The sequence below is a fragment of the Numenius arquata genome, chromosome 6 (genome assembly GCF_964106895.1).
Source record: "Numenius arquata chromosome 6, bNumArq3.hap1.1, whole genome shotgun sequence".
Lineage (NCBI taxonomy): Eukaryota > Metazoa > Chordata > Aves > Charadriiformes > Scolopacidae > Numenius > Numenius arquata.
In genome coordinates, this window is record NC_133581.1 from 57,609,299 (window position 1) to 57,634,292 (window position 24,994).

The 24,994-nt window shown below is 50.8% G+C and overlaps 1 protein-coding gene across 1 annotated transcript in view; it reads right to left on the minus strand.

Annotated features, from left to right (window-relative positions):
• LTBP2 (latent transforming growth factor beta binding protein 2) overlaps positions 1-24,994 on the minus strand; it is a 73,594-nt gene that overhangs the window by 40,309 nt on the left and 8,291 nt on the right. The window contains exons 2-3 of the mRNA XM_074149747.1: positions 24,600-24,670; positions 18,569-18,812 (exon numbers count right to left, since the gene is read on the minus strand). Of these exons, the coding sequence (XP_074005848.1) occupies positions 18,569-18,812; positions 24,600-24,670 (315 nt within the window). The remainder of the gene's footprint in view (positions 1-18,568; positions 18,813-24,599; positions 24,671-24,994) is intronic.

The following is a 24,994-nucleotide window of genomic DNA, read 5'->3' on the forward strand; positions in this document are numbered from 1 at the left end:
ACCAATACTTCTCACGAGTAACTGCATTGACCCACAGTGCCTGTCCACCAGGATGCCCTGTGGCAACCTTCACTGCCCAGCTGCCTGAGCCGCCACCTGGACACCTAGAGCTCTGCCTACCTGAGCAGGGTCCCACTCCCCTCCTGCTTTCAGTCATCACGATGGCACTGTTTCACTCTAGGGACTGTGCCCCACAACCTGAGCCTGGCAGGGAATAGTGGTCACCAAGATACCCTCCCTGTACCCATCACAGGGCGCCCTGGCTGCCTTGGTCTGTTTGCCCGTCACATTCAAGGGCTGCTCCTTGTCCCACCACATCCCTCCCCCAGCAAACACAAACAGCTCTAAATCAGTTCGATCCTGTGGTGGAAGCTTTCTCAAGACCTGCCTTCCCAGCCCCAAACGAGCACTGAAAAACCAGCAAGGCAGGCAGAAGAGAAGCCAGGCCAAGCAAATAAACAAAACTTGGCCCAAGAGAGCCACAAACAAGAGAAAATGACCAAGAAGTCCCTCCTGTAAGTGCAGTGACAACTTTCTGCAGTAATTGCACTTATGGCTTTCGGTGTTTTCTGGGGACTAAGCCTGGAGAAGCCATCCAGCTCATGAGGTCACGCTTCTTACACTCAGTGATAAAGCCATATAGACCACTAGGCAGAGCTCTTCCCATTAAACTGACAGAACAGCACATCTTGCTCTACTGCAGTTGCTTCCATTCCTTTTTACTGACTGGCAGCACTAAGCCTCCAAGAGGGTGCTCTGTGCTTATCAGTGAGCGTCTCCCTCACTCTCGCCTGCACCACCTGTAAGGAAAAAGACTCTAGTACACCAGGGGCCAAAATAGGTTGGCTGCTCAAATGCCCTTTGAATTTCTTTGGAAGTCCACGTCTTGGATTCCTCTGCAACTGAACTTAAGCACTGACAGGTCTTCTGCATACCCTGTCCAACACCTCCATCTCTCACCAAAGGGCTGGGACAAACTAGCTCTGTCCCACCAAAGTGCCCAGAGAGGTCCATCCCACTTTATGGTTGTCACCATTTTTCCTGTCACAGCACAGGGGAGGTGTTTTTAAACCCAGCAGGACGGGATGATCCAACAAGAGTTGGCTGACAGCAGCTCTGGCTCACTGACATCCCTGGCTTGGATAGCTTGGAATAACGGTAAGATTTGGGGAGATGGAAAGGGAGCTAATGCTGCGCTGGTATTCCAACAGGTCAAGCACAATACACAAGGTAACTGTCAGCCAGCGAGCCCGAAATCAGCCCTGAAAAACAGAATGGAAAAGATCATGAACAGGTCAATTAATTGGGAACTAAAGGAAAGGCATATAGAAGTGAGGTCAAATCAACAGGGTCTATGGAGAACCGCTCTTGTCAAAGGAGTCTGTTTTCATCATTTGCTAGAATTACATACGCGCACACCGACAGGCTGAGAGCCCACGCTATTCTGATAAAAAAATAAACAGGGCAGTACGGTGTCAATCAGGCACATGTGAAATGAATAACAAACTGGCTGTGTGACAGAACACAAGAAGCAGTTGTCGCTGGGGAGGGAATTAGATGGGTTCCAGGGTGATCAGTACGAGGCCTGGCACGATTCAAGGATTTCATCTGGAAATAAATATTTTTATTTCGAAATAAACATACGATCGACATTGATAATGTGTGCTGCTGACACAAAAATTTGCAATGTGGTGTATCGTGATGAGAACAGAGCAATCACAGAGAGCAGTTTGGATCACCGTGGAGGGCAAATCCATCCAAGCAATATGGGATTTTAATAGAGCCAAATGCAGAATTACACTTCTAGGAAGAAGGAATGCAGGCAGCAGCTGCAGATAGGAGACGATCCTGGAAGCCAGCAATGCTGAAAAGATTTCGGGGGTAATGACAAGCAATTAAATATGAACTGTCAGTTCAATGCCCTGACATCAGGGCAGTGAAACACTGCAGGAACAGGGAGGGAGGTATTTTTGCCTCCCTACACATCCTCATCACAGCGGGATGTATGTATGCTAAAATATCACATCTAGTTCTGATGTGGAATATGCCACATCTTCTAAGGGATGTTGAAAAACTGGAGAGGATACAAGAAAAAACTTGACAAAAGTAATTTGAGGGCTGGTGAAAATGCCTTTCTATAAGAAACCTAAAGTGTTCAATCTCTTCAGTTTAGCAAAAAGAAGATTAAGAGGTGCTCTGATTACAGGGCACAGGGTTCACCACAGGAAGAAAATGCCAGGTGTAAAGAGCCTTGTAATCTAACCAAGAAAGGCAAACCATGAAACAACATCTGCAAACCGAAGCCAAACAATTCCCTACTAGAAATCATGCCCACACACAGCAGTTATAGCTGCTTCCCTTCTGCAAAAAACACCCCGGTAGTGGATTCCCCAACTCCCAATACCATCGCCTCAGGAGAGGAACGTGTGCTGCTGGGAGATATCACTGGAACAGCACAAATATAACCAAAAAAGATGCATAATCTGTGCTGTCATGGAGGCAATTTCTGGCCTTGAGCTGTAGGAATCCAAGAATGAACGGTTTTAATACCAGAGACAGAAGCTCCCAGGCTGAATACTCATTACCTAATTGTTTCTAACACAGGAAAACCTTGAAAATGGGTGGCTGAGCTGCTGAGAGGAGGCATGAACAGGAGTCCTGAGAAGAAGCAGCGCAGGTAATCTGCGCTGCTGGGCAGACAACCGAGCTTTGCAGGCTGAAGGTTCATACACTGTTTGGTGTGGAGTCCGGCTACAGGTCATCCAGGGATGGAGACAGAGCAAATGGGATTGGTCAAAGAGCACAGATGGATAACAAAATTATCACCTGCTGATAAAAATATTTGTTGTCTTGCTAAAAGCAAAGATCTAAATTGAGACAAGGACAGCAAATAGTGCCTGGTTTTCAATAATCAGAAAGGTCAATCAGAATAACTGCAGAGAACTGAACTTTATTTCAGCTCTACCCCAGTCCCTACCAGCCTCTTTCAGAAGCTCTCCTGAGATTCTGCAGAGTACCACCTACCCTGATGGTCATGGGGACCAGGCATGACCTGCACACACATTTCTGAGCTACTAATCCAGCCCTGCTGTCAGCGAAGGAACTTCTGGTGCCTGTTACCTACTGCTTTGTTACCTGGTGTGCTACTGCTGGCTTTGTTAGTGACAAATGAAAAGCTGTACAGAGCTCTAGGGATACTCCCAGCATAGTCCTATGGGTGAATGTGGGTGGGTTTTCCAAGGTCTTTTACTGCATAGATGGAAGCACCCCAAGGAAAAGAAGTGAGAGTTCCCCAGCTCTACAACACTCACTGTCCTAGAGCTGGTCGCTTGAAGGCAACTTGAGCCCTGAGTTTTGAAGAGTCACTGGGTGAAGGTGACCGGTGGCATAAGACAGGGAAATATCAGCTCTTGTGCTTGAAAAGACTCACATCACATTTGTCCTTGAGGAAGGGAGCATGCTACATGCAAGTAGCAGGGCTTGGCCGGGCGCTACCCATTGCCTCCCTGAAGGAATTCCATCCCTTAGCTTTATGGACAACTGTTATTCCAAGGATCATCGGATTTTGTAAAAAAAAAAAAAACCAACAAAAAGTCCCCCCAAAACAACATATAAAGGACTTTAAATAAAATAATCATTAGCATTTCAGTTACACAGAAAAGTGGATTCTATGCGCTTACTGTGAGTGGTAGTGCCAACTTCACAAAGGAAAAAACGAGTATAAGCATTACTCCATGGCTTGCAACACTTGAGGAAAAGCTGTCCTACTGGGATCCTGTTGGCAAAGCATTCCAGTGTGTGTCGCAGCAGGAGGGAGGCAGATTTGCTTTGAATTAATTTGTTTATTTGGTTCTATTCTAGGCAGATGAGTTCTGGGATTTGCAGACTGAGTTGAGTAACACCATCCTACCCTGGGCCACAGAAATCAATGGCAAGGGGCGTCTTTCCATCTCAGTTTGTCACTCCCAATCCATCCTCAAGTCACGCCAAGTGGCTGGCTCAGGGTCAGGGAATACAAAACAGAGCTTCTCTCCTTCAAACCTTCAGAGTCAGTCCATGCTGGGTGGATGGGGACTGGCTTGCTTGAAGGGTCTCAAGGATCAGACCTGAGCTCACCACATTAGTGCCAACCTGGCAAGAAGGCATTAGCAACCCCTAACCATCCGGTGGATCTTATATATTAAGATATATATGGCCAGAGCTTGTTCACTTCCCAGGGATCTGCATCGCCGTAAGTTCTCTCCCTGGTGGGGCTGTCCTAAGGGTAAGAGCGAGGATGGAAAATAGATGGGGCAACTCCAGATCATCAGAGTGGGCAGCTTGTGCTACCTCTTTCCGTGCCTCCACCTGCTCAGGGAAGAGGCATTGAAGAGGCAGAGGAGGTTGAGACCTCAAGGACTATGTTCTGGGACATTTAAAGTCCCAGGGCTTCACATTCATTCAGCCTCCCTCCATGGGGTATTACTCACTTCCACTCCTCCAGCCAGGCACACGGCCAGCACACATCTCTGCAAAGAGGCAGTGGTCTCTTCCTTTAGAGACGACGGCCTGCCAAGCAGCTGGTTTCCCTGCTCTTCATCCATTGGAGCTGTTGACAGCTTTCTCTGTGTTGGGCACAGCCTGTGGGGCAGAAATAGCATGCAGACTCCTAGGACACCTCTCCTTCTGGGATGTCCTGGGATGCTCACCTCTGTGGTGTCCAGCTGACAGCAGCAGTGGTCCAGGGGAAACACAGGTCAAGGAGAGAAGGTAAAACAAGCAGCATTCTCCTTCCAGGAGCATGGATGTGTATGCTCCTGCTGATCTCTACCAGGCTGATGGCTGAAAGGCCACTGGCTGAGAAACTGCAGTCACCAGCACAATGAAAGTTTCACTCCTATAGGTATTAGGTGCTAATCAAAATTAAAAGAGATACAGGATGGGAGGGAGCTGTGCAGACAGAGTGACTCACATCTACAACAGGTCAAAACTACCCCACAAGTACTTGTAGATGCCCCCTTCCAAGGTGTGGGTCAAGGACCTGGACTCCCAATAAGCCCCTGAGGACACATGCCAAAAGTCAGGAAAACCGAGGGAGACCTGGTCCCTTATGTTCTAGTGCTACAGATCTCTGCAGGATCCAAATGACACCTGTATGACATCCAGCGAGGGAACTGCACTCCTACCATTGCACCTTCGCCTGTGTATAAATGCTTTATTTTAAACAGGCTTTGTTACTGGTTATACTCTGCTCTATATTTACTTCAGAGACAGCAGGCTAGAGAAGGTACAGAAATGTTGTATTCCCCGGATAGGATGGCTCTCCTGCCCAATCCCAGATGAACCTGTTCCCTGTCCAGAGGGGGCGACTGGTATAGAGATACCCTGCTGGGGACAGTGAGCAGAAGACTGAACTGGCAGGCTCCCCGAAGCCACATAGATGAACAGGAGGACCGCGTTTTTCTGAATCAACCACAGGTTTTTTTAAAAGTCTGCAATTTCAAGACTACGTACTCAGAATCACAATAATCCGGTCTAAATCACCAAGACCATGGGGTCCAGAAAACAATACTGTTTTTCTAACCCACTGTATATAGAAAGCATTTTTCAAATCTCTGATCACTTTTAATGATCATGGTTCTCTGGCCAAGCAAAAGCCACAGGGAATCCAGGCGGGTATACAGCTGTGGCTTCTCCAAGTGACCTAAGGCCAGGCATCCTCCTTGGGGTTGGAAGTAAAGGTGGCAAACTCTTCAAAGCACTTCCCTCTCCCCAGCAGCAACACCTCAGTCTTTCCTGGATTTAGCTTCTATCGGCCACTCTTCATCCAACTGTTGACTTTGGCTAGATCACTAGTGAGCTGGGAAATGGTGTTTTTTGTGTTTGCGTAGAGGAAATGCAGAGCCAAGTGCCACAGGAGTATTACTGGCTTTTCATCCAGCCTGCCTCGCCCTCTCCCCAGCCAAAGCCTGGCTGACCACAGCAGGGTGGATGGCCCAAGGCACTATGGAGAGAGTGAATCCTGGACAGTGCGGTCAGCAGGGAGGGGTGCTCACCCCAGACAAGGCAAGGGCTGGCCAGATGAGGATTGGAAAGTCACTCTTCCAGCTGGAAACAGAACTGCACCCTGCTGAGCATCAGGGGGAGATGATAGAGACATAAGGAGCAATTCCCAGCAGAGCAACGACAGAGTGGGACAGCACCGGCCAAAACAAAACTGAAGAGATCCTCAGAGAAGCAACCATCTTCCCAGAGTCCAGGAACCCCATCCCAGGGTCCGAGCTCAACAAGCTCCATCTCTCCACATACAACCAGCCTGCTGCCTGGGAAGCGACTGCTATCTCCAGCAATCGGGAGAGGCAGCGGGGCTGCCCACGGGGCTGGGAGCAGGGTCGCAGGGAGGAGAGCTGCTGCAGCATTGGTAAGTCCACTCCAGCTCCTCCAGCCTGCAGCCTGTGTGCACAGATCCAAGGCAAGAAGGCTCGGCCAAGACGGGGGCTGAGTCATGCTCAGCCCCTCGTAACCTGCCAGGACAACAGGCAGGTTCCCCCCTGGTTTTTAAACACCGAACAATATACTCGGTGTCTGTCTTGTCCATCCGCCTGTCCCTTTGGCTAGACGCCCTCCCTGCTTGGGGCCACGGGGACCAAAATCAGTGATTCACTTCCCCCTTTGTAATGCTCGGCAGTTGCTGATTTTCCACTAAAGCATCGCAGAAGAATGGGCAGCCTCAACACCAGCGTCTGTGTCTACAGGGGGAGAGAGAAGCAGCCAGCCTTGGAAAGCAGCAAATTGACCGCAGACCAGAAACTTCCCCTTTCTTGGACTCTGAACAGGTTCCTCAGCAGGCAGACGGGATTCATGGCTCAGGCTCCAGGCCCTGAGGAGGCATTGCTTAGAGAGCACTCAAGTTTATTATCAATTAGCTCACAAACATGCTGACAAGGAAGACAGCTCTTTTAGGACTCGGGGAGGAGGAGGGAAACCACACCATACAAGGCACCTGACTTCAAGCCCACCCAGATTATGTCCATAAACCCTGGCTCAGTTTATTATCCCCACGAGCAGCAGAGATAGCTCTGAAACCTGCCCGCTTCAGGCTTCCCACTGTCCTTCCTGCAGTTGCCTTCAGCCCTGATACCTCCTGTGCAAGCAAGGGAGACACTGAAGCCCAAAGACCCCTGCTCCCCGGGGTTTGGTGGAAGGCAAGGGAAGTTCTCCTGGCCATGAGAAGCAGATACCAGCCTCCCCCAGGTGGGAGACCTTCCCAGCTGAGCCAAACAGGACCTGTGTGCCATGAAGGCCACAGGAATGACCATCTGGGTGCCTTCGTGCCTGATTCACAATCACCTGCAGCCAGATCTCATGCCAGAAGGCACACCACACACAGGCACGTGGGCTGTCATGGGGACATCAAGGCAAGTGGCAACCCTATTGCTTACCACAACAGGTCTCAGCTGCCAGGGTTTCCCATTCCATGTTCACCTGCCACCTCGTAGTGCCATAGGCACAGCTCACACACAGACAGGTCATCGGGCAAGCAGGAAGACAGTCATCCAAATCCTCTCTCCCCTGCCAGACCTCGAGACCTCCTGTGGTCAGGGGTGCCACTGAGAGCACCCTTTGCCTTGGGCACAATGAGCTCTGCCAAAGCAGGGCTGCACAGGCAGGAATGAGGGTCAGGCTCCCTGCCCCACACGCACACTCGATGTCATTGGCATATGCCCAGTCCAACACCCAGATGCCACCACAATCCCTCGTCACAGCTAGCAAGAGGCTGTCACTGAGCCCTCACTGCTCTTGTTTTGGGCTCTCCTGTGCCATCTTGCCGTGGTGACTCCAGATCCCTGACATATGTGCCAGTTGGCTGGCTTTCTCTGGATGTCTCACTACAAATGGCAGCAACAGATGTGCAAGTCCATGGGACAGCAAATGCACCAGGTCCCTGCCCCATGCCACCAAGCTCAGTCCCTCCACCACCACCACCCTGGTATCTTCCTTCTTCTGGTCCCCAGAGCAGTCATGCTGGTGCTGTAGGGCCACCCGAGCTGGCTCCCAGCCCACTGTGAAGTGCACGAGAACAAAGAGGGAGAAGGAGATGGGCTGTGAACACTATTTTTATCTGCTCAGGGGTTGCCAGACACCACACAAGTAAACCTCTAAAAGCACATAGACAGTGAACAGCCTCTCTTTAACCGGTCCCTGGGGGTCCAATTTGCTCCTTAGCCAAAGAGGCTGCTCACACGTCTCCACACAGCTCTCTCTGCTGACATTAAATGCCCTTCCCTTGCCACATGTGCCACCTGCCACTCTGTGAGTGCTCCTCTTTGCTCTCGTGTATTAGGGAGTGAGCAACTGACTCCCTGGAAGCAGTCCAGCTCTCCAAGCATGGGAACAGCACCTGCCTGGACCAGCGAGGCTACAGAAACATGCCCTGCACAAGGGCACAGCACCGGGCTGTCACCAGGAGCAGCAGATCATGCTCCTGGTTGGATCCACCAGACCGTAGTGCTAACCCATAAAGTGGCCAGAACCATGATTTTCAAATGCCAAGCGTGATGAAGAGCTGTTTGCAATCTGCCTGTCTCCAGAGCTGAAGTGCAAGCCAATGCCTCCCAGAAAAATCAAGATGTGGGCTGCAACCTCTCTGAGCTTCAAGGGGAGCCAGCAGAGGAACCAGGCCAGGCTACTTGATTACAAATGCCACATCTGGGCCAAACCTCGCACACTCCATAGACTAAAACAGGGATTTAGAGGGAGAGGGAGGCCAGGCGAACTACCACCCCTCTGACACAGCTGCCCAAGCTGGCCTGCGGCTCGTGTGGCGAGTAGCAAGTGAGAGGGGTGGCTGTGCAGCCCTCCTCTCCCCAGCTCAGCCACAGGCTCCTTCAGGATAAAGAGGTGAGAAAGCTACTGCAGTTAGCTCCCCTGCCTGCACACAGGGGCTGGTGTTCGGCAGCATGATCAATGGGCACGGCACTGCGGCCAGAGGCAGTCACACAGCTGCTCTCATACCTTGGTGAGAAGAGACCCATCCAGAAGCATCCTAACAGCTGCCATCACATGAAGGTCTCCATCAGTGCCACCATCTTACTGCAGACATCACCCCACGGCCACAGCTTTTGCACCATTACAAAATTGGGTATAAGAAGCTGGCACAATTGGAGAGCTGGGTTGTCTTCCGTGCGATGTGACCACCCCACAGAGGCTTCAGCCACCATCACCAGCCATGGCAATGCCCCCACTGCCCCTCTCCTCCTCTCTGTGCCCCCCAGTATAGGGAGCAGCAGGGTCCTGCCTGGTAGGGGGAGGACCTGGATTTAAGGCAGAAGCACACAAGAGGAGAGGACAACATATCAACCTGCCCTTGTGCCCACAAGCACACCAAGATCTCCAGCCCAAAGGACCCTCTGTCTCCACAAGACACAATGGCTGTGAGTTGTGGACCCAGCCCCCATCTAACGAAACCTGTTGCAGAGGCGTTCGCCAGAGAAAAGCTCACCACCGTCCGTAGGGAGGTCACTCATCTCCCCTGTATAGCAGGGAGAAAACAAGCACTCTGGAGTTTCATTTCCATCTCGTTGACTAGCAACACTCACCCCCTCCACCAGGCTGCCAACTTCAAAGTCCTGAAAAAACACTTTGGCTTATTCATCCTCACACCCACACGCACCCCAGGGAGTCGGGGGAGCCAGCTGCCTGCCCCCTGCTTTACAAGGGACACAGAGAAGGCAAGCAAAGCCTCTCTCATCCCAGGCGCATGAGTGGGGTGAAGAGCTTGTGGCTGCACACACACACACACAGAGGGCATGAGAGCAAGAGAGTGGAGAGGGGATGTGTGTAGTCCTCTCATCTGGAGAAGGGGAGGCTCTTCATCTACAGCTGGAGGTGCTGGGAAGTCTCCCACTCATCCTGGAACACTATGGATCTATGACATATTTTAATCTAAAATAATGGTTGAACACCCAGCAGGACACCTGGCCTTTGGTTCTATTAGTTTGGTGTAGTTAGGTCTCCTCACATCTCTTCATCCCCTGCCACACATAGGATTTCCTCACCTGCAGCACTCCAGCCATGAGAGCTGTGCTGGGATGTGACACTGCTGCCCACTTTTGAAGTCCTGGCCCTGCCAGGGATCAGGAAATGAGCATCCTGGTGATTTTATTCTGTACTGTTCTACACCGGCTCCATCTCTCCTGCTGCTCGGTAGCCAGAAGACTAGAGCCTGACTGCAGACCAGGAGCACTCCTGGCCAGGTATACATGATGCCTGGTGGCAAAGCCAGTGCTTCCAGGGGTACTGTGATCACGAATCTGCTCTCATACCTCTCCCATGTGGCCTTCAATATCCAGACCAAGGAGCAGCAGGGAGGAGAAGGTTTCATGGCATCCCTGGTGGGAAGGGCTCTGGAGCAGGCAGAAAGGCTGCACATGCCTTGCCAGCACCTGGGCTCTAGCTCCTCAGCAGAGCAGCTCCAGAGCGATGGAAAAGGCAGAGCTCCAGTGTCGTTATCAACCTGTCATTACATCCCTGGAAGAGTTTGGCACTTTGCTGTTGTAGAAAGCCTCGTAGCTGAAAAATTAGCACGGCCACCCTGGCAAGGCTACAGGCAACCTAATACACCCTGTCTGCCCCCTCCAGATAGCCTCAGCCTCCGAGTATGCTCCCCATCCTCCAAGGCCAGCATTTGGCTCAGTTTTGCAGATGTGGGTCTGTTAACCATTCCCCCCCGGCTCCCTCCCTCCCTCCTTTTGTAGTTCTCAGAATTCCTTCCAATTTGTCAAGATCTTTTCTGGCAATAAAGAATCCCTTGACTCGGTGCAGGACCCCAGGGTGTGCAGGAAAAAAGTCCATGCGACTCAGGTCTTTTGCCTCCAAAGTCCTGAGCACTGCCGGTCTCTCGTACGTGCCCCACTGCATTACTCTCCGCTGTCTAATTTGCTGTTCACTCCTACTCTGCAAAATCTCAGCCTCTCCTTCTTCCAGATTTCTTCCTCCCATGGAGGATTTTTTTCCTTCAGCTGTAACAGATAATATTTTTCCAGCCTGAATCTCTTCTTAGTTCCTGCCTATATTTTTAATTTCTGAAGAAAGCCTCCATGCGAGTGAGACAAAAATGGATTGGTGCAGAGAACTGGGTACCAATCCTATCCAGCACCAGGCACTCAGGGCAGCACTTCTCAGGGTGCTTCCGAAGAAAGGAGCAGTGAACGAGCATAATTATATGCTCTACATCTCCATTTCAACCGCTCCCTGTACCAAATCATCTTCAATTCGTCCATTGTGTCCTGCCAGCACTCGGTGATTTATGGAAAACACTTGAAACCAAAGAGAACAGCTTTGATTTTGCTTAAGTACCAGCTTAAACCAAATAAGGCAGCGGACGATCAGGTATGAGAAACTGCAGTGTAATCCATATGCACAAGGGAGTTGAAAGCAAGCTGGATGACAATCCTAATTCAGGCATTAGGGGAAAACTCTCCAGCGTTTGATCATGTGGCCTTAGCTCTCTTCTAACATCTTTCTTTTTTATACAACTGCTACATAAATTGTATTGTCATAAATGTCCCAAATGATATATGTATAGTATATAAAATAGGCTATAAACTGGATTTTCTGTACTACCTCACCTACCACATGTACAATGCATTTGCCCTGCACCCTGCTCTGTTGCATGTAGTCTCAGACTAAGCTGACAGTAGCACCATTTTTTCTTTCAGTTAGAAGGAAAAGTGCATTTGAACATTTTCTCCCAAAGCCTAGAGGCTGAATTAAGCTATAGGAACGGCTCCCAAAGAGGTGCAGAAGAACCAGGCCTAATGTAAAGACCATATTTGGAGTTTAAAAGGAGCCTGAAAGGCCAGCTATCCTCCTGCTGCTCTGAAGCATATGAACCCCCTAGAAAGTAAATACATAAAACACATAAACCAGAATGGTGCTGACAGCTTTAAAACACTAGAAAGTAGAGCAACTGTATCTGGTGCCAGGCTAAAGAAGGTATATCATGTACTTTAAAAATAGAAGTATTTTTATGTAAGAAAAATGACATTTACGCTCCTCTTGGGTAGCTTGAGTTTTTCCTTTAGGCTTCCCAGCCAGCTTGCCAAGGGCTTGCAACTGTGTCAAAGCAAGAGTGGCGCCGAGATCTGGAGCTTATGGAGATCTCATTGCCTCGAGTGGAATCTCTTTTCACATATTCTCACACAGACTGGCACTGGCTTTTTAGTTGCAGTTTTTTAACAAGGTCTCAGATATCTACTAAAGTTGGCTCTCGATCAAGGAACGTAAATGCTTGGCCACCTTGTGAAAACTATGCTGCCAAAGGGAAGAACCTTAGAAAGATGCAATTAGGGCTTATCTGCACTGGGAAAATATGCATAAATATGCTGCAGTGGTGGAAGACAAGGTTGGCTCCAGTGTTTTACCCCAGAAATTCAATGTCACACGCTGTGGATCTCCTGGGCTGATTCCATTCCAAGCAAAGTAGGAAACCTGTCACAGCCCATGCCATGGGAATGCACTTATACAGAGGGGCTTCTCAGCCAGTCAGCTTTCATTTTCTCTGCTATTTGAGTATTAGTAAATTGTAACCCTCATAAATGTGAAGTGAGTGACAGTCATAAGTGAGCAGAAGAGCAGGAGGTGTGATCAGTAGGTACGTGGCTAGTACAGATCTCCTCCTAGCACTATACGTATCATGGACAAACAGTCCTGGACCCTCAGCAGCAACCCAAGTAAGGCACTAAGAAAGCTCGACATCTCATAAATGTGGAGATTTCAAAGCTGGCAAGACAGGAGGCTCCAGATCCTGCTTGAACAATCTATCTCTGTTTGGAGCAGCATCTTTAAAAAGCAAGTGATCTTGCAATGAACTTTTGTTTTATCTGCTAGTCCTTGGTGACAACAAGCTAATCAAGCTGATTTTGACAAGTCACAGTTCTCAATGTTGTGTTGAAAGTGGCCACCCCAGTGTGGAGAACTTTACATCCACCCATGGGCTCCGCTCTCCTCTGCAAAGGACCACGCTAGACATTTGACTGCCACCAGAACAGGAGCTGGTTTCAGCTAATTTTCAAAAGGGGGAAAATATACTTCCTCCATCCAGCAACCTCTGCTGCACACCCAAGATCCTGCCTTCTGCTTTCTCCCTGCTTTCTCATCCTTCACTTCCAGGAGAGAGAACAGAGATTTTGGCAGAGCCTCCCTGCTGGCATCAGGTTCCCAGTGTCCCCAGGCCAGGAATGTTTGCCACAACTCCTCAAAGGCTGCATATAGCCCTTCCTCTCATCAGGAAGGGAGGAGATGTCTCCTCCAAGGCGCTAGAGAGGAGGCTCTGAGATCAGGAGTCAGAGGGACGGGCATGTCGCAACTCAGCCTTCTTCCTTTTCCATCCTGAAAACACCAGGCAACTCCCAGCAACTGCTTTGCCTAAACAGAGCCCTCTCGAAGGAAGCTCCCTGCCCTCAAGAGCTTAGCTGCATTAAGCTGTCTGCACAGTGTCTCAGCACTTCATACCACAGCTATGTCCTTTTCCCTTGCATTTTTGCTGATAAAATGCTTTGCAGGTCCCAGTCATCTCTTCTTTTCTGTGAAGAGGAAGGATGTCTCGCTTCCCAGGCAGCCCTCGTCCAGCACACGCATCCCATCTGGTTAGCACTGCTCCCTTGTGTAGATGCTGGTTACAGATTTATGCCCAGCACTCCTGCAGGAGGGACCTTCTCGGGTGGCAGCAGCAGGACCCTCCTCTCACACTGCCCAGACTCAGAGGCAGCTGGCCGTCCATCACAATGGCGAGGGGCAGGGGCGCAAGCCCTTTCCACTCCCTGCTAAATAAACAGGAATTCTGCTGATACTCCAGGCTTAGGAAAACAAAGCTGTTTCCATTTAGCTCGGCTTCTCGGCTGAGGTGCAGCTCCACCCGCACAATCATCCATCGGGGCTTTGCTTCTCCGGGCAGCGATTCAGGCTGAGATCAAGAAGAGGGAGGATTTGCAGCTAGTCCATGCCGGGAGGGCCTCTAACACCCCCAGGATTTTGCTCTCCAGAGCACTCCCTGTTCCAAGCAGCACAGTGCTGAGGCCTCCCAGCTTCTGCAGCAGCTAGCAAGTCCCCGTAGGCTCCCTCAGATGCCCAGCTCTAAACCTCCACTGAGCCACAGCCTGCGGAAGGGACTTGGGAAGTGGTACTCATTGCTCAGTCTGCATTTTAAGGGATGAAAGCCTGAGCATCACCAGCTCTGGTGTCAGCAAAGTAAACCCAGAGCTGCCCTCCTTCTAGCCATGTCTTCCCCTGGGCAAGTGCCGAGCTCAGAAGAGGCTGGGTATGTCTTCTTTAGTCCCAGGAAGAAGAAGAGAGAACGTGCACCATGTGGGCAAGCAAAGGATGCTGTGATTCTTCCCCAGTATCCCTCCAAACAAAGGCACCGATGGCTATGTGTAATATGGCAGCACTGACACCTGATGCTCAGGCTGACATCCATGGTTCCGTCTTCCCAGAACTGCCAGCGTGCCCAGAAATGGATCTATGGCAGCTACACTGGGAATGCCCCCAGATCCATTTGCTAACCATCACATCTGCCAGGTGCAAATACAAACCAACCAGCACAACCAGCTGCGTATGACCAGTACAACCCTGTTGGTCAAGGAGCTGCTACTTCTCACTAAGGCTAAGGGCAGAAGACTGACAGTAACTTATCTCCTGCTGACAGAGTCGTGCTTCCTGGGCTCTTCTGGCAAGGAAGCCTCAGAAGGTATCGCTGCTTCTGCTTCCAGGTATGAAGTCTGGAGAGCCTGAGCACATCTGCCAGAAACAGGGCCATGAAAAGAGGCAGCTGCCTCTTCATGCTTTTCACCAAGGCTTTAAAGGCTCCTCCAAACTCCCAATGACTTCCTGCCTCCAGACCATGCTACTCTCCACAGCGAAGGGGCAGTCATCACAAAGAGCAAGTCCAACTAGCTGAGGATTAGAATTAATTTTAAAGCAGCCCCAACCACTCAGGCAAGTGGGGAACATTTTGCTCCAGGACGTTCCTGAAAATCCCAGGAGGCCAGTCTCCTCACTCTCTCTGAATACTCGCTTCAGAACGCACTGAAATCAAAAACAACCCCATATCTGCTTAGCAAGCCGATCTTTGGAGAGGATTCATGGGTTTTGTTGCATGTTTATATGGCATCTAATACAACATTGTTCTAGTGCACAACTTCAGAGCTTCTGATTGCTACCTCTGTACAAACAAACACAAGCAAAGCCAACACACACACAAATAAACTAAAGGAGAAAGCAAATTCACTCATGTGAGGATTGATTTCCTGTCTTGGCACAGCAAGATGAGGCTTAGAGGTTTATAAACTCCAACTCTTGCGCAACTCCTCCTTGTTAGCAATGTGAACATGCAGGGAGGTTGGGTATTGGACATTTGTCCTGGATCTCATAGTCTTCTCACAATCACTGACTTGGAACCAGCAGTGTCCTCTGTCCACTGAGAAACCCAAGAGCTTCTTCCTACCTCTTCCTTGTCAACAAATCAGACAAGCAAGCCAGCTGCTGTGGGAGCACGGTGGGCTCACCAGAAAAAGTCAGTGTCCCACCAGCACAACCCATTCTTATCTGGGAGGAGACCAAGGACTAGAAAGCCCAAGCTGTTCCTCTCAGACTTGTTAGTGAACTGGAATCCAGTGAAGGTAACCCTGAATTTGCAATGCCTTGCAAATATGCACAAGATCTACCTAGTTCTGGGAAGGCCAATACGCTTCTTGCTTTTGCTGCAACAGCCCAATTGTGTGGAGAATGCCTGATGCAGAAGCACAGAAAGTACTTCAGTGGCAGCACAAAAATAGGTGATGTTGTAACTTCAAGAACCAGGCTCCAAGTACAGACAAGTCTGAGAGTATGGTTTCACGAGACAAATGATCTACCTAATGAGTGGCTTCCCTCAAAAGGGGAGTCCACCCCTTTCCTCCTCCCACTGCTAGCCTTGCAATTCTCTCCAACCCTTCTGGTTCTGGTGTAATATTTCAATAAGCCCGTTTAGCCCACTGAAGTGGCAGAAAATTATCCTTAATTTTGCTGTGTTATTTTTTTGCTGGTTTATTGAACTGAGCCAACTTACCCAGGGGCCAGATGAGCACAAACGTCAGTGCAGAGGAAGCAGCGGGAGGGCACAGCCAGGTGCAATGGCAGCAAGAAGTATGCCTTCGGCTGTGGACGCTCACTCTTACAGTGCTCCACAGCTAGCCCAGAAGTTGGCAGGATGAAGGGGAAACTCAAAAAAAAAATATTTGGAAAACAACCCATCTAACAGCAGCAAGACTTTCAGGTCGTGCTAGTTGTCCGTCGCATGTTATATGTTCCACAGACAAAACCCAAGCAATTGAATTGTACAGGAAAATGCCCAGAGGCTGAAGCGAGGTGTTTCGATGCAGAAGGGTGCCAGGGTGCAGGCAGCCCCACACCTGCCCACACAGCACCGCTATGCATCGCCCAGGCAGGTAAGGCACGGCACAGGACGGCTCCAGAAGGCTGGGAGTGGTGGCCGTGTCCCAGGCACCCACCTGCGGCCGTCACAAAGGATGAACATCAAATGCTCTTGCTGAATCTTGTGGGATAAGGCGACGTCCCATGGCCTCCATGGGGAGGGGAGGAGAAAAGGCACGGCATGGTCCTTAATGGAGTCCTATTACCTTGGGAGAGCGCCAGAGGATTTAAGGTACGGCAGGCAGCTGGGCATTCAGCAATCCCAGCTCAGCGATCGCTAGCCGCTGTGTCTGACTCTCTGGAGAGGAATGCTCTGCCAGTGCCTGCACAGCCCCCCATCCTCTGCACGGAGCCTGAGGTCATGTTCCTTACTGGGAAAGCCTTCAACAGGTGCTGTATCTCCAAGGGCGCTGCTCTCCCTCCCCTCCAGTCCTTGCGCACAGAGCGGTGGCACAGAGGGGTAGGAGGAGGTCATCACTGGGGAAACTCGTCGGCAATGACCAGGATTGCAGGCACGTGAGAGGGCTGCGTGCTTGCTCGGGGCAGCAATGACAGGGGCTTGGCCACCTCTCCCTGCCAGCATCACCTCTGCCTTGCCTGAATTTGGTTCCCATCAGATAGTCTTTCATTTGGCCACCAAGGTATGCCTGCTTCAGTGAATTACTCTGTGTCAGTCAATTCCTTGTCAGTCATTTGAGCCCCTCCAAAACTGTAGATAGCCGAGAGTAAGTGTCTAGAAATGTCTCCAGCCCATGCATTGCCTCTGCTTCAGAAGAGACAGAAAGGCAACAGCTACTTTAAGTGCAACAGACACTTTAAAAACAACCTGCAGAAATACAGAAAAACAAAGGATGACCTGCGCTCTCCTCAGGCAGCTCTAAGTGATGCTGACAGAGAAAGTCAAGACAGCTCGGAGAAGAAAAGGAGAAACTGAAGTTACCTCCTGGTAAGGCACCTGTAATTTGCTGTCATGTCTTCTTGACTTTGACTGAGGGACTTCTGCTAGAAGCCATGTGCAAATTCTCTGCTATGGTGGCTACCAGCAAAACCAGTCTTTCTGGTCCAGCAGCTGGGTGAGTAGCAGCAAGAACACCATGGGCCTTTAGAAGCAATGCAGTCTAGACACTTTGCTCCCATATCCAGGGACTCTTACAGAAAAGCAGAGGTGATTTTTTTAAAGGAACAAAGGTGTGGGTTGGTGTACAGCAAGCAGGCACCATTCCCACCTCTCCACCCCCACTGAGCTGCCAGCACCGCAGAGGTGCTTGTCATGGAAAAGCCCCTTTCCCACCTTTACTGCCTCCTTCAACAGAAAACCCACAGCTCCAGAGGGACTTCACAAAACACAAAGTGCGGAGGAGTTGCAGCTCAGGTATAAGAGCATCTCAGCACTGATCTGAGGCAGATGGGCTGAAGCCATAAACTCTTTCTCACCCAAAAGGACCAGACAATGCCACAGTTGTCATTCCAAGCTTAACATGCTCCTCACAGAGTCTCTCCTGCAGGGACCTCTGAGAGCTCCGCAGCTGCATCTTTACTTCTGTACCTGATGTACGGGTGCCTGCCTGGGTACCAAAACGATGCACACCACAGCAGGGTGACACAGAAATATGGAACAGATGGTTCAGTAACACCTAGAGTCTGCCAGGAAGCATCTCTGAATATCATCACTTTGTTCATACCAGCATTTAAGAGCACACCTTGTATCTATGTACCTTCCTGTGGATACTACCTGGACATAGTGCTCTAAACACATCCTCTGGGAAAGAGATTTAACCCTCACCCCTCCATCCACCCTGCTGCTACCGCTGCTTATCAGCTGGACAAGGGCAAACCGCTGAGCTTCACAGTCCTCCTTCACCATGGGATCACCACTAGCCTGTCCCATTCCTGCATGTGCCTGGGGACTGTGAGACAGTGCTGGTGACAAACCAAGTCCCTTGGAAGGACAGCAGGGCCTGACGCCCTTCCATCAGCTCCCACAGCCCAGGCAGGAACCTCCACTGGGAGCTGAGCTGCCCGGTCTCATAAAGCAGAGGCTGTGGCCCCGCCAAGTGTGGCATTAACTGCCTGTGGATTTTGGGAAACATCCTGCTGGGAACCGGGTTTGACTTACACAGCTGGGACGTGCCGTGGAACAGGCGCCTGAGCCCCTCGCAGGGAAGCATCCCGCCCTGCCGTGCTGGTCCTCCTCCGGAGGGAGCTTGCAGGGAGCTGGAAGGCAGCGGCAGCACCAGGTGGGTGGTACTCCTGCTCAGGAACAACTTCTTCACACCGGGAGCCCTGGAATCCCGAGCGACAGGTACAGACCTGGGGACGGCTGCAGGAGCCCTTGTTCTGGCACGGTGGGTCACAGACAGCTGGGGAGACACAGAAAGGTGGTTAGTGGACATGGGGCTTCCAGCAGCGTGCTCATCCCGATGGTGGTGGCACCCAGCACAACCAGGGTGTCCCCATCTCTGCTCTACGGGCAGGTGGCCTTCAAAGTCTCAGTGTTACTGCTGCCCTGGGTCCCTAACACAGAATCACAGAGCTGTTGTAGGGGTTGGAAGGGACCTTCGACAATCATCTAGTCCAACTCTCCTGCTAAACCAGGTTAACCTGGAGCAGGCTGGACAGGAACGCATCCAAGTGGGTTTTGGTCACTGCCATCAGACTTGTTTCTGTTCCCACTTCTCCCCACTGGTCTCTGTGAAGCTCTCCTCCAGCGGTACTCATTTCAGAAAGCTCACAAATGAGCAGCATGGTCTGCAGGGAGCGCACAGCCTTCAGCACTGCCCACAGCTCTCTGAGCAGGAGCAGGATCTCAATCCCAGAGCAAGGGCAGGCAACGAATGCCAGATGAGAAGACAGACAACAATGCACTATCACAGCCTCTTGGGAGTAGTTTGCCTGTTACCTTCCTGCTTCAGTCTGTTTTGGGGTCTGATTTGCATGGTCCCCTCAGCTGTCCCCCCCAGAGCTTTCCAGCTCTCCCTTGGCAGCTGATTTTGGAGTCACCGTGCTCAAATTCCTCGGCAGCTATGGGGACTTACAGTTCATTAACTTCATGCCCAAATCACCCTCTGAGCCTGTGTGTGTTCCTAATTACAGCACATCAGCTTCAGTTTGTGCCCCGGGAGGAAAGTGCTATTAATTATACGCCGGACCCTAACACTTCCCAAGTCAACAGATGCCAAATTGGGTTTATAGCCCAGCCAGTGAGATCCAGGAAACCACAGCTTGCTCAGGTAGGACTGGGCTTGTTGTTCTGAGCAAGACTAATTGAAAAGGCACTGGAAAACAGTGTTGTCCCTCAAAGAAGGAAAGGGCTGGCTGGCCAAAAGGTAATGAAACCATATCCGACAACACAAGGTGGACATTAAACTCCAGCTGTATGGGAACCCTGTGGATGGGTTGAAACATGCAGCCATCGCTTCTGCTGAGGGTTCCTTCCCCAGGACTGCCCCAGGGAGGCTGCAGGAGCATCTGACATCCCACCGCCTTTGCAATCAGCTGCTGGGCTTTCATAAGGATGACCCTCCCTCTCTGGGCAACAAACATACAGAGAGTTCCAGCCTCATGTGCCATCCGCACTTCATCCCACTGTTGCCAAGTGAGCAAAGTTCTTATACAGGCTCTGAGGTCCTTTCAGAGCAGTATAGCCCCCATAACCCTTCCCTCACCCCAGAACTGGACTGCCATCAGCTTTTCCTAACTAGATGAGGGATATTGTGGCTGGAATGTTTCATTTGACCTTTATTACCATGTTAACACTCAGGAAGAGAGGGAGATCTCAAGGAAAGGGAGAACCCAAGTCACATAGGGCTGTATAGATTAAAGCCAGAGGTTTTGATTAAATCACCCAGTAAAATAAATCAGCCACCACTGCAGACTCTGGAACAGAGACAGGGTCCTAGTCAGGCAGGAATTAACCGTCTCTGGGAAGTCTGGCACTCCAAAAGTTGATGTAATTTATAATACAAAACTCAGCTGTGATTTAAATAGGCTGCCAGTCCCTACTGTTATCTCCCAATAAATGCCTGTTCTAACAAACACCACCAGACCAGGAAGCCTGCCATTGAAAACAACCGCTTCACGTGCTGAAATACTGCAGAGCTGCGATGCCGGGACGTGGGATCACAGTCGTTCTCACAACCTCTCCCACTAACAATGTTCATAGTCAAGTTAGGCTGTTCCCTGCAGCAGGAAAGCAGCGATAAGCAACCAGGCACTCTAAAAAGCCCCTAAAGCAGCTGATATAGAGAAAAGGAAGAAGGGAATGGGATTAGTCTTACGGTCCCTTCATGCAGGATGGGTGGGGAGCTGCCCCAGCTGAAATATTATGGCTCTAGGATTAATCCCCTTCCTGGTTGCCTTTGCAGACTCAGGAAGAACTTGAAAAAGTCACCGATTTTCACTCAGTTCAGCTATGCAATGTAGGGAGAGCAGATTGTTCAGCAGAAGTATTGCCAATGCCAAGTGTGTGAAATCACGAGTCAGGCCCCCAAAACCACAACATGGACAGAAGAAACAAGATAGTTAAAATACACACGTATTTGGAATCTTTCTCTCTGCTCTCTGGTTTCCCAGGGGTTACTCGATGTCTCTCCCCAGCTGTGGGGGCTATAAGCAGTTCTGTTAAGATGACAGCCCCTCATTTCTTCTCACTGTAGACTCACGTAATGACCTGCTCCAGGAGCTGGGACTTTAGGGAAAGCAAAAAGAGTCATCTTAAAACTCTTAATTAAAGGATGAGATTTGGAGCACTGCTGAGGTATCATTAGTAGCAATGCTAATTTGTTCAAGAGCATCTAGCGGTGCCCTCACAGATAAGTTCGGTGCTGTCAGGTCTTCAGTGCATGAGGTCAGTCCTCCCAGCAAGGTCATACTGCAGGGACAACTGGGGCATGACTGACCACCCACCTTGGCCAGGCAGGCAGGACCCTCAGAATGGAAGGTCACCAAATCAAACCTCTTTGCAAGCACACCCGGCCCAGGACTGAGCAATTATTTGCAAGATGACATTCAATAACTGTGTCCCTGCTGCTCTGCACGTGCTTTAGGTCTAGGAGAGTGGTGTCAAGCTTCACTGTAAGCAGCTGCTGCTCAGTCCCATTTAAACGTGGGGGAACCTGTCCATCCAGCTAGGCATCCACAGGAGAACTGGGAAGATGCTGAAGGACTTGTACCACTGGGGTGATTTAGTCCACTTTCTCATGGATAAGTTTGCTTACAGATGCAGAGCAATACGTAATCTCAGCTCTAACTTAAAGCTCTGACTGTGTTAGCAAAGCCAGAAGGGATGGACAATTCAACACAAGTGAGATCTGTGCAGACTGACAGGCAGGCGGATCAACAGCAACGCAGGAGTAACAGAGAGGGAAAACAGAACTTCAATAAAAAACAGTCTGGGCTCAAAAAACCCTACAGTCACTGTAGAGAAGACAGACAATAGGAGAGAGCATGTGAATGTCATCTTCATTTTGCAGATGTGGAAGAGCCCCAGGTGCTAATGTGACTGTCTGAAGACACACTGTGAGACCACAGCAGAGCCAGCAACTCATCCTGGAATCCCTGTGCCTTCATCCAGTATCTTAACCGCAAGACCATCTGTACAAGATTAGAAAGTGCATGAATTTATTTAGTCCTTCCCAACATGCTGATTAAAAATGTTTCTTTTAAGCTTTAAAATATCTGTGTCAGAAGAAAGGTCACCCTGCATTACCAGCCCAGGCCAGGCTGCTATCTTGGGAAGCAGCAGAGAACCATAGTAAATAATGCTGATGAAAGGGGAGGTTGATGAACTAGTGCTGGGAGGCTGAGCAAGAGTATTCCCCTGCTTGGAAGCAGAGGGGAAGGATGATGAGCTAATAGGCAGCAGCTAAATTATTGACAAGTGTGCACTGCAGCCCCTGAAACACGGGCAGAGTAAGGGGGCTTCTGGCCAGCTTGTGTGTATGGGTTTCTTCTCCACCAAAGCCAAGACGTAAACCCCTGAGTCTCACCCCAGGGTGAAGTTAAACAGGCAGGAGGTTGGATGAACTCCTCGGGCCCAAGTTCAGATGTAGCTCATTATCCCTAACGTCCCCCCCCGGACGGGCAAACCTCTGGAGCCCCACAGGATATCCTGTATGCAGTTCAGAGTGGTGACCTGGCAGCATGTGGGTAGAAACCAAGCCCATTGCAAGCAGGTGAGATCTTCCTCTTAAGCTCCCTTAGCTCACTTCCACTTTCCCAGAAAACATCAGTGTCCCAAAGAGAGAGATTTCTCTTATTCATCTTCCCAGTCATTGCCTCTCTGAAAACTGCCTGAGTCCTCACTGCACTTTGGTCCTCGAAGATGGAACAAACCAATAGACTACAGAAACCTGCCCGTGTCTTGAGTTCATTCATATGCAGAGATGTTGCAAGAGGAAAGTCCCTGGAAAAGCACGGGTGGAGAAGAAAGAAATCTACACTGCTGGGTAGATGACAGGGAGGAGACGAAGGCAGCAATTTGGCCTATTTTCTCTCCTGCACCCAGGCTCAGACCCATCAAAACCAAGGTCCTGCCCAAGATCCAAATGCCAACTTCTTCGCTGCTTCATTGCACTAAGAGGTTTCCTCTGGCTGCATTTCTATCCTGCTAACTTCCCTGAAATGTCCTGTATCAAAGGCCATGGGATCAGACATTAAATAGTATTACAGTGCAGAAACTAACTGGGACAAGCTGTCCAGCTTGCCTTGGCAGCCTTAAAACCAGCTGAACGTCCCCAGCAGCTTGAACTCCAGCAGAAAAGCCCAGTGAGGGAGGTAGCTGGGAACGAAACGATGTTTATACATCACCGGTCTCCACCTAAGACCTGTCTGAGATTTACCGTCCCCGGTCATGGGGACACTGTCAGGCCCAATCATGTTGACAGTGTCCGTTTAATGAATCCTTGGGAACAAGGGGCCAGCACCTGAGCAACCACTAGACAGCCTGCGTGGCGGCGAGCCCAGATCTACTGCTCCTACGAAAATCCCTAATGAGAGAAAGATGCTGCCACGGCTGGCCCCGCGCTCTGTTTACAGACGCTGTCTGGCAGCACAGCACGCTCTCTACCGTTTGGCTTCTGTCGGCCGGGGAGGGGGGAGAGGGAGCAGGGAGGTGAGTCAGCCCTTGGCCTCTTGCTCCTGAACAGCGATCACTAATGCAATTATCCCAGCGCAGCCGAAGCACCATGAGATCCTGCAGCAAACAAGGCTGAGCTTCTTTCCCTGCGAAACATCTGGGCAGCTGCTGCCACTCGAGTGAAGGCAGATGCTCTTGGCTATTCCAGGCAGGGCGTTCCCGTCCAGAAAGCCGGCCCGGTGTCTGTGTGCTCCCTGTCCTCTGAGCTGCCCGGGCCCACGGGTGGGCTGGGTGGTGTAACCCCGTCATTTAGGGACAGGGATCGTGACAGGGGCCAGGCTGTGACCGCGGAGCTCCTGGGGATGGGGACGACTGGTGTGTCGCACTGGTGCCTGCCCAAACCCCTTCCCTCCCAGTGCTGCATTGGGGAGCCCAGAATGATCTCAGTCCCCAGGGCTGTGGCAGGGCCCTCCGGAGGAGCAGAGCCCCCATTAACCCCGCTGCGGGCAGGCAGGAGGCCCCTGGCCGGGCAGTTTCTGCACTGCAGGAGCACCCTCCAGCCCCCCGCCACTTTACACGTCCCATGCGCTGCACCACGCTCCAGCCCCATCCCTCCCAGCCCTAGTACCAACTCCATTAATTGCTTTCCTTAATAGCACTCAGACAATTTGCAGCCCTGATTTACCCCTCGGCATCAGCAACGCTCGCCCCCGTGAGCACAGCCCTACTCTGCCGGTTCCCACCTGCTGGGACTTTCACAGACCTGCCTTTTGCTCCAAGCAGGACGGTGAGAGCCCAGGGCTCCAAACTCACCCATAAATGTGCCGTTGCAATGCCTTGCCCCAACAAGACCCTGCTTGGGATGGACACTAATAAGAATAATAAAGTAAAGCCATAATTATTCAGCGGGCTCAGACTTAGCCAGCAGGTGGGGAGCACTGCCTCCGGGGACCCCACGGTCCACCTCCTGCCCTGGCACAGTGCAGGGGACATGTATGGGGTCATAGCAGTACTCAAGCACTTTTTAGGGGTGCCTCACGAGACATGTGCCAGCTGAGACTGTCATACTCACGTTTGATGCAGCGGTTTGTGCCGGGAGCCGTGGTCCATCCTGGGCAACACTGTCTGCCGCAGACATTTGGCCTAAGCAGAGAGACAAAGCAGCGCGGTTAGGAGAAGGGAAGCTGAGGTCTCTCTGCAGCCAGCACCTCTGAGTCACCCATAAAATTACTTCCTGCAACATCTGATATTTCCTTCCAGATGGACCAGCAGCTGAGATCAAAACCAATGGGACAAGGGCTGGGTTGTTTAAGTGCTTGGAAAAGAAACCCCCAAGGACTATGTGAATGCCACAGTGTGAGCGACCCCTCAGGGAGTATCTCCCTTTTGAACCGGCATTATGCTGGGCTCCTGGCACAGAGGAACCACTTTCCTCCTGAGAGCAATTGGAGGCCGGCAGCCTGCAGT